Source organism: Chrysemys picta, chromosome 11 (assembly GCF_011386835.1).
Source record: "Chrysemys picta bellii isolate R12L10 chromosome 11, ASM1138683v2, whole genome shotgun sequence".
In the NCBI taxonomy this organism is placed as follows: domain Eukaryota; kingdom Metazoa; phylum Chordata; order Testudines; family Emydidae; genus Chrysemys; species Chrysemys picta.
The window spans coordinates 27,326,089-27,336,172 of NC_088801.1; the positions used below are offsets into that span (position 1 = coordinate 27,326,089).

The following is a 10,084-nucleotide window of genomic DNA, read 5'->3' on the forward strand; positions in this document are numbered from 1 at the left end:
CTAGATTAAGTTGTACAGGCTGAACAGGACACACAGTTAACACTGAACATTTAAATGGACGTAGAATTCAGGACACAGGAACATTGGTGTAATATAGCATGTGTACAGATTATGCACACCTGTTACACATCCTTTTCCTGCTCTTAACTTAACTCTTTAAGGCCAGTGTTCTGTCTCTTTAGGACTCTTCTGAAAACATTACTTAGTCAGACTCCATGGCCGTTGTATTGTATCCAGAATCCTAAATTTAGATGTTAGTAACAGCTCCTAATTGCCTTCAGAAAGTACTGTACAGTATGCTTAGAAAATATTTACATTAATGTAAAGAAAAACAATGTAAACCGTATATGAAGTACTATTTAATAACTTTGAAACAAAACCCAGTAGATAGTAAGTTTACTGCTGTTCTTTGTCTACAGACTTTCACAAGATCTTTCTACTGCTCCCCTTTCTTTGGACTATACAAATAAAATAAATATTGCCGTATAAAGCATGTCAGTTACACTGGAACAGTTACACAGTTAAACTGTGGCTAAATTCGTAGTGTTTCGAGTGGGTGGATGGTTTTTCAAAATCAGTGTCATTATTTAGGCAGTGCAGACTTTTTTTTTTTTTTACTTTATTTCAAATCCAAATGGGATTGCATTTTTTGTGGGTTTATGGTGAAAGTAGCAAAATTATAATATCACTTAATTTGTCCTTGCAGGATGAGAGAACAAAGAGCAATGTACACAATAGTACACATGAAATCACTGGGAACTGCAAGTCAAGTGAACCTCTTGAGAATTCTGTGAATATTGAAGACAAATCCATCACTCATGTTCCAGAAAGTTCAGATTTAAATTGTGAGGAGGATTTAAAAAAAAGTATAACTGAAATGGTTGCAAAGGAGTCTTTAGTAGAGGATTCAAAAAAACATGAAACTGAAACAGTTGCAAAGGAGCCTTCAGTTGGAAATGAAAACACTTCAAATGTTAGCAGCAGTTCATCTTCTAGTGATGTTATTTCTGGAACACCGCAACCTGCAAGCCGAAGACAGTCCTTTATTACTTTGGAAAAGTTTGATAGTTCAGAGAACAGACCCTTTAGCCCTTCTGCATTGAATAGACTATCAGGAGCATCTGGGACTGCTGCTGCTCTAAAACAGGAAAGTATAGATGCACCAAAGACTCCCTCCAAAATAGAAAAACTTAAAGAGGAGAATAAAAGTTCTTCAAAATCTGAATTTGAAGGAACAGTTACTGGGATAAAAAGGTTGAGTCGTAGGCAAAATAAAACACAGCATGGAGAAATGAGGCAATCCAAGTTGTTAACAGAATTAGAACAGGAGAAAAGTATACAGGAGTCTGTTGTTGCCTCCCATTTGGAAAATAAATCTGGCACACCTAGTCAAACGGAAGAGACAAAATGCATTCTAGATACTCAAACACAAGCTCCCAATTCTGCAGTGATAGAGAGTACAACAATAGAGCAAAAACAAATTGTAGATGGTGTAGAAGAGGAAGAAAAATGTATAGGACCCAATTTGGATTCTAAAGAAAATACACCTCCAGTGGTTGCTATATCAACTGATCAGATATCTAACGATGACAATCAAGTTCCACAGATGTCTCCTAATCAGAAAACACTAAGACGTTCTTCAAGACGACGGTCAGAAATTGCAGAAAATACAACAGACAGTCAAGATAAAGAAAACAGTCACCAGAAAAAGGACAAACGTAAAGATGATGAAAAGTCTTTCCAGAAGAGGGTGCCACAAATTAAAGAGGACGCATCCCAAAAGCAGAAATCTGTTCCTGAAAAAGCTGTAGATGCAAAAGAAAATGCAAATAAAAAAGAGTGCAGCTTTCATGAGAAGACTGCTGCAGAAGATATTGGTCCAAAGGAGTCACACACTTCAGGGGGTCTTGAAGAGGAAATGAACAAAAATGCCAAGAAATCTGAAAGTGATAACTTGAAATCTGAAATAGATGTTCAAGATTCTGGTTCAGATATAACAGGTCAGAAAAAGACAAGGGGGCGCACCCGGTATCAAACAAGAAGAGCTTCACAAGGATTGCTTTCTAGTATAGAAAATTCTGAGTCTGATAGCTCTGAGACAAGAGAAGAAAGTACCAAGAGGAAAAGATCTGGAAAATGGAAAAATAAAAGCGATCCTCTGCAAAGCAAAGTGAAAGAAGAAAAAGAGAGCCAAAATCAGGAACTCTCTTCACAAGAAATAGTAACTGAAATTAGGAATCTGTCTGAAGTAAAAAATAAAGGTGAAACAAGTTCTGAAGTGGACAAAGATACTGTATTGATACCTCAGGCATGTGAAGTGAAAAACAAAAAAATCTATACAGCTATTAACGAATCTACAGGAATTATAGACCTGGCAAAGACTTCAGTTGGGGGGCAGAACACAAATGTCGAACAAAATAAAACCAACATATTGGGAGAACCCTTCATGAACCCATGCATATCTGAACCAGTTTTGAAAACAAGACAGGCAAATAAATCACTTGATAAGCAAAGAAGTGTAGAAGGCTGTAGTGCAATCATTCTATCTGAATTTGCAGCAGTAACTACCACTTCAGATGCTGTTCTTTCCTCTGAAAAACCTTTGCAGATACTTGAGTGCCAGCACAAAAGAAGCAAGAGGATGAGAAGATCAAAGAGCTACAATTGCTGTGGTGAAAACTCTCAACAGCAAGACAAGTCATTCACTGAATTAAAAAATGCAGATAACCATGCACAAAGTGAGCATAAAAACACATGTATTCAGGTAACTATGACTGCATTAGAAACTTCTTCTAATGATTCTCATTTTGAAGAAAGGCTGTCTGTGGTACCTTGTGCAATGAGTACACCATTGCTCTCCATTAAGAAATCTAGTTTTGTTAAGGATTCAGAAAGAGGAATAAAATCTGAGAATGATTTGGAAGGAAATGCTATTCCAGTGGAGGAAGATCATGAGAAACTGTCATATATCAAAATTAAAACTTGTGACCCTGTCATGCAGGAGCCAGAGCCCTCCAATCTAGTTGACAGTATTGGACAGTGTTTAACTGACTGTATTTCAAAAGAGTCCATAGAAAGTTGTCTTCCTTTGGAGAATGGCACAGAGCCAGAAGCTACAGAAAAGGAAGAAATGAATCAAAATGGGCAAATGGAGGAGATATCTGATACAGAAACTGTTAACAAACCTGACCAAACAAAGATAAATGAGCCAAAACATGATCAGAATGATGCAGAAAAGACTGAGAACACTCCTATAGAAGTACACAGCCCTCAAGATAGTGAGATGAAGGAGGAAGATTTAATATTCACTGAAACTGCAGTGGCAGCTACAGTGCCTGAAAATGTAGCCTCAGACCAGGAGGGTGCAGAAGAAAGTGACAATGTGGATTCTCCTCAGAAATTGAAGGAGCTTGATTCTGTAGCTTTGGTTAAAGTTAATGAAAGCCCCAGTGGAGTGCAGACACGCTGCATTTGGTCTCCTTCTGCTTCTCCATCCACCAGTATTTTAAAGAGGGGAATAAAAAGACATCAAGAGGATGATTCCCCATCACCTGCTAACAAGGTATTGTGATGTAGTTCAGTCTTAGGTACTACTGAGCACTTGTGAGTGTACATAGAGAGTGTACTGAGTATATGCCATTACCACATGATCTTGCAGAAGTGCTAATGATGACCTGCAAAGATTTTATTTTTTAAAATTAGGCTGTGCCCCTTTTTCTCATGTGTAAGTCCTGACAGGTTTTATCTTAAAAATGATTTTTCTGCATGTTTTTACCTTGGAAATATAGATTGTCCACTCCTTACTTTCTTTGGTTTTGCTGGAGGATTTGTTTGGAGGGGCAGGATGATCAGGATGCACACTTAACTTCATCCTTAATTGAAGGTGGGGGCATTGAATCTTTAGTAAAAGCTTCTGTTCTCCAAATTAGTGGTCATTGGTTTTAAATAAAACTGTTTGTTTTATTGTCTGACTAAAAATCTCTTCCCTTGTCAGTTGTTCAACTTTCACTCTTGGCTCTTGTGATATCAGGTCCTCCTCCTCATGTCATCATAGTCTTCTGAACTAGACAGGACCTAAATTTCCATTAAAAAATAAGCAATCATTTCAGGCCTTGTGAAATCCTAAACAAGCAGAATGGAAAGAGGAAGACAAGCCCAGCATTTTTTCTCTTTGCAGGTTACCTTTAACACTGTTTGTGACTTGCTGTGAAATATAAGTACTCTGGGCCAGACTCTCAATTTCTCTGTTTTCTCTGGCCTGGTTAACAGTTATCTGCTACATGCAATATAGATGTTTAATTTCTTAAAAACTGTTGAATGCTCTCCTTTTTACTGGAAAAATAGTGTCTACAGTGGTTACAGCTGACTTTGTGTTATAAGTTCAATTTTTAACACCTGGTAACATGTCCCTTATGATCTGATTCTATGGTGGAATTTTTGGGGGACATGAGTTGAAGTTTATATTAAGTGTTGCATGTCCAGGATTTAAATAACTTTTATGTTTTCCCCACAATAATCAACTATTTCAGTGTTTCAGAATAATTCTAATGGTATGACTCCTATACCATATGTGAATATGAAATTCAGTATTTCTTCTAGGATATTGGAAAGTATCATGGTATTGGAAAGGATTAGGGTAAATGTCTATTTGCCAAAATCCAAGGAAGTAGGTAGTGTACATATTTATATTTTGTCCCCCTCCTCCTCTCCCCACCTCCTATCTCATCAAGAATCTGTCTAACCTAACCAGTAAGGCCAGTAAATGCACTGGATGATGAAAATGTGGATTACCAAATAAAATACACATTTTATTGTCCCATTGTTTCAACCCTGCATCTTCCCTCTCTTGTAGTCTTACTGCTACCCTTTCACTCCCACTCTGTCCTTTCAGGCATGCATGTTATGCACTTTTCCCTTTATTTTTTGGTTCTCTTGTTTTCACTTTTTTATGCCACTCTCCTAATTAGTCTTTGCATAGTAGCAATACCCAAGTTGTAATGCAGCAAGGCTTTGGCACTATTAAAGAAAATAACTGTTAGTTCAAAATCGTTGTACAGTCAACACCTCACTATTGTATTCCTTCGGAAATTCTTTATAAAGTTTGTAACCTTTCCTGTAGCAGTAACCCTAACTCTATCCCCCTTCTCCACCAAACCTATTATGGTCTTAAATATCCTTTAGTGAAACTCAGCTATATGAATCAGGAGATCTGATGAATGCAACAATTTGAAGTCTCAGACTTCAGATCTATCTGGTATGAAATTAATTTGACAATATAGATGTAACAAATCAAATTCTGTTAGTTGGTTATAAAAATCACTTAATCTCTAAAAACAGATTCGTCGAGTCTCTTTTGCAAATCCAATTTACCAAGAAGGATTGGCAGATGACATCGATAGGAGAAGTCCCATTGTTAGGTCTCATTCTTCTTCGAATAGTTCACCATCTTTGCGAAGTTTTAAAACTTCATCTAATACCCAAGCCAAGGTAAACTGTGTGTGTTTTAAGTTTTCTTCAGAATAGTTCTTTCTAAGTATTAAATCTGTATAGCATAATCTTTATACCATAACTGTATGCCTTTCTTATCAAAGCTAGTCTTACTCCAGTGTAAACTTATATTTAAGGGTAAACAGTTCCAAGAATGACCAAGATAGAGAACAGGCCTTAGAATTAGTAAATGAAAGAAATACTTTTATAGTCTGGTTGATTGTAATTTCACCTGTGAAATGAAGAGCTTTATGTTGAGATAACTAAAATCCTATGACTATTTTTAAATATCAACGATCCTGAGAGATCTTTTTTCCTCTTTTCTATCCAGCATATTACCACTCCAACCAAAGGACTTCTGTCCCCAGGATCTCGTAACGCTAAATTTAAGAGCTCAAAGAAGTGTTTAGTAAGAAGTGCTTCAGTTCATGTATCCCTTCTCTATTTTCTCCTGTATTCAGTTGTGTGATACTGAATAATTTTTCTGTACTATTCAAGATCACTGAAATGGCCAAGGAGTCGCTGCCGTGTCCTACAGAGAGTGTGTACCCTGCATTGGTGGGCTGTAAAGCTCCAGTTGACATAATTTTACCTCAGATTACATCAAACATTTGGTAAGTGGTTATTCTTTTCAAGACTAAAAACTCTTAATACACCTCCATGGATTTTATAAACTTTTCTGTTAGGATGTTTCGGTCTCTAATTCTAGCATCCATTGGAGGCACTTTCTGCCAAAACAAACAAACAAACCAAAAAAAAAATAGTAAAAGGAGGTTGTACTGTCAAACTTAGTCTCCTTTTATCATCTAGCAGAAGTGCTCAACTTTTTTATTCTTGTCCTAAGAATACAAAAAGGCCATGGCAAATTCTTTCAAGAGTGCACAGGGGCATCCCCAGCAGTAAAAGCAGCAATGAGGGCACTATTGTGGTTCAGCTGCTAGCGTTTTTACCACTGCATTATCTGTCTGTACTCAGATATGGAAGATACATGAACTTGGTTTTTTTTCTAGCCTACCTATAATATTGTATATATTTCATATATTTTTAGTGTTCTAGAACAAGAACATGTTCCACGGTCTCTGTTAAACAAGATTTTATTACAAAGCTTATGATTCTGCAGTATTTGTGACCTTTCTTTTAGCTTTTGCGTGCGTGCGCTCTTTTATTTATAGTATTCTGAATGTGAGCCCTTTCAATAGAGCTGATATTAATATGCTTGATGATGTCCACCTGACCTACCTGCCTATTGTATTAAACATTGTCAAATGCTGCTTTGTGCAGTGAGCATTTCAAGAGATGAAAGCGCCTTATTTCAGAATTACGAAAACTTGGCTCAACTAACTTGGCTTTTTTGTGTCTTGAATCTGAAAACATATACACCTCTACCCCGATATAACGCGACCCGATATAACATGAATTCGGATATAACGTGGTAAAGCAGCGCTCCGAGGGGACGGGGCTGCACACTACGGTGAATCAAAGCAAGTTCGATATAACACGGTTTCACCTATAACGCAGTAAGATTTTTTTTTTTTGGCTCCCGAGGTCAGCGTTATATTGGGGTAGAGGTGTACCAAAAGACAAGTTTTCTGGAGTTACCACAGGACCTGTTCAGAATGATCTGCTTTGAATCACTCCTTTTTTTCCATTCATGTTACTTAATTAGATGTAAAAGCCATTCATTTTATGGATAATTCAATCAACTGCGGAGAATAAAATTTTTCTTTTCTGCAGAAAGGTGTCATCTGCTTTGACTTTTTTCTCCTTCTTTTATATGAATACAAAGTATGCATTCCAGCAAATTTCTTGCCCCTCTTCCTCCTCAACTCAGCCTCTGAAAGAAACATGATCCTACCAGCACCTTTTCATGTCTTAGTAGGAGTAAATATACAGAATCCCTTTTTTCCCCAGGGCAAGAGGTTTGGGGCAGCTCATTCGAGCAAAGAATATTAAGACCGTGGGTGACCTGAGTACTCTGACAGCCGCTGAAATCAAAACTCTTCCTATCCGTTCTCCTAAAGTTTCCAATGTTAAAAAGGCTCTTAGAGGATATCATGAGCAACAGGTAAAGCTATTTTAAGTACTATAATGAAATAGACAGTATCATAAAGTTCTGCATTGCTAACTTTCTTCACAGGAGATTTATATTTTTAAAAAATGTAGAAAACTTTTCAGGAAAAGGCTAAAATACAATATTAAAGCCAACTTGAAATTTAATTTTAAATTTTCAAGCTGAGTAACAGTGCAACAACATTGCTAGTCTGAAATTCTCAAGCCTTGCATCTCAGTCATTTTTCTGTTTGGTGGTGGTAATATTTCATTATGACAAAAGTATACTTTTTTCCTTCACCAAGAAGCCTAGAAGTTCACATGGTGAGAAGGATTTCTGAATGTCGATAAAATGAGGTGTCTTAAAATTTAAAACACAGCTAGTTTCTGAGCATGGTGTTGGCAGTCACTGGTTGGATTAAAAAAGTAACTTGTGATGCCAATAATATGGGAGTTCCCAATCTTACACATGCTTTAATATTGACTTAAAGTACAATTTTAACATTTGTCTATCAAAGCAATATTCAAGTGTGGTGGAAACCAGCTACAGCTTAGTATAGAGTTTGCATGCTGCCAATATCACACAGGTCACTGTTTTACCAAGGTAATGACCACAGTAATATGGTTAAACAGCAGTTGTGTTAAAAAAATTGTGAAATTCAAATTACATTTTTAAAATGTATGATAAGTGCGTTCCACCATGTGATATCAGACTGCCTCCTTTTGGGGAAAAATCTTCTTTCCTTTCTGATCTTTTTCGTAATTAAATCTGTAGGTGAAGGCTCGTGGATTTGATGAAATTGCAGCCCTTGAAGACAGGGAGAAGACAGAAAATGTCATAGATGAGAAACCTTTTTCCACAGATGAAGAAAGACTTGCAACTGGTAAACATTGCATTATCTTGTTTGACTTCAGATTTGGGTTTTGTCACTTGCTCTCCTGCCATTGTCATAATATAAGTGTAACTTGTAGCTTGCTTAGTTTGAGTAGCGTGACAAATTCAATTAATACCCTTTTGTGATGGTAGCTTCCTAAAACTGCTGTGTAATTGAATTTCGTTGGTTTTGGGAGGTGATCACCTTTAGTAGTACTTTGCTACATATCATTGATACTAGTTAGAACACGAATAGAAGACTTTTTTATAATAAACATGCTAACGAATTCATATCAAAGTGGAATATTTTTAAATTTTCCGCATTCAGCAGCTGAATTATGTTGGTGCCATAAATGTGATGTAGACACATTTTTTTCATAGCAGAAACTCATAACATTTCCATACCAATGAATTTCACGTTTACAACAGTATATATTAATCACTTTTGTTTCTTTTTTTTAGATTTGAGTGAACCAGTTGCCTTGAGTACAGATGGACAGCCCACAACAGATCTCTTGAGCCAGGTCAGTGCACTTGCTGCTCAGCTAACCTCTGAAGATCTTCACAGTTATTCAGGGAGCCAACTTTTTGAAATGCAAGAGAAACTTGGTAGCATGACAAACTGTATTATGAAAAATTTGCAGTCCCGTTGGAAGTCACCACCCCATGAAAGTTCTGTTTAGTCATTTGTACTTGAAACACTTTTCAAGCATGAGGTTTTGATATACAACAGTTTTTGAAAACCAGTTTTTTATTTTTGACTGATAATATGAAGTATTCCATAAAAAACTGAACATTCATGCAATGGCAAACTTTTTAATACAGAGGGAGACAGTGTATCATGGTATATTGCTTAATTTTTTTTAATTTGTGGGATCATTTCCATGTTAAAAGTATTTGTTTTATAGCTGTGCATAGTCTTTCAAGTAATTGAAAGGTAAACTTGTTAAGATATGCAATAGCAAAGACTGTGAAACCTAAATAGTATCTTAAATATTTTTCAAATGTAAAGTGTTTTTATTCCTGTGAAGCCTTATTAAATGTAAAAGGTTATATATCTCAGAACTCTAATTAATTGAAACCAGAAAGTGTTGCTCAGTTTTACCTAATGCTCCTGTGATTTTGTTTTAAATTGCTGATATTTTGAGAGGAATTCTTTCTGGTTTAGACCCTATTTCATATTGAGATGTGTTATGCTTGACTAATTCCTTACAGTAGTATCTTTCACATCTCAGTAAGGTCCAGTTATCAAGCACCTGAGTTAGTCTATTTTTGCATGCATTTTTATAGACCTCAAAAGGCAAAGCTGGTAATAGAATTGGCTTATGAGGTCATAAGGGTTTGCTGTAGAATTTCTCAGGCTCCTTTCATGTGCCCTTACAATTTTATGTGCAGCAGTGTTATGTCCCACTGGAAATAGATTTGACATGCACAATTTTGTATATTCTGTATAGACTTATTGTTGCAGATGTTGGTTATAATTTATGATTTTGAATTTTGATTGCATGGAATGCACTGCTGCTTCTCAAAGACCTTGTTTAGTGAGAGTTCTTGGGTTTTACTTTGGAAATATAATTTGTATATAATGTAGTTTCAGGAATGGACAGTCATATAATGTGATTACTGCAGCTGTTTTTAGGACTTCTGTATGTAAAAATAAAACAATGAATAGTT

At 36.2% G+C, this 10,084-nt stretch overlaps 1 protein-coding gene across 8 annotated transcripts in view; it reads left to right on the forward strand.

Moving 5' to 3' along the window:
* The window catches only part of RIF1 (replication timing regulatory factor 1), a 55,022-nt gene extending 44,938 nt beyond the window's left edge, over positions 1–10,084 (forward strand). For 6 of the 8 annotated variants that reach the window (XM_008171439.4, XM_065561710.1, XM_065561707.1 and 3 more), the window contains 7 exons: positions 707–3,562; positions 5,338–5,487; positions 5,819–5,896; positions 5,986–6,101; positions 7,399–7,552; positions 8,312–8,420; positions 8,873–10,084. In XM_008171439.4, coding sequence (XP_008169661.2) covers positions 707–3,562; positions 5,338–5,487; positions 5,819–5,896; positions 5,986–6,101; positions 7,399–7,552; positions 8,312–8,420; positions 8,873–9,093 — 3,684 coding nt within the window. In that variant the 3' untranslated portion in view covers positions 9,094–10,084. The remainder of the gene's footprint in view (positions 1–706; positions 3,563–5,337; positions 5,488–5,818; positions 5,897–5,985; positions 6,102–7,398; positions 7,553–8,311; positions 8,421–8,872) is intronic. The other 2 variants (XM_065561713.1, XM_065561708.1) reach the window with 1 other exon arrangement.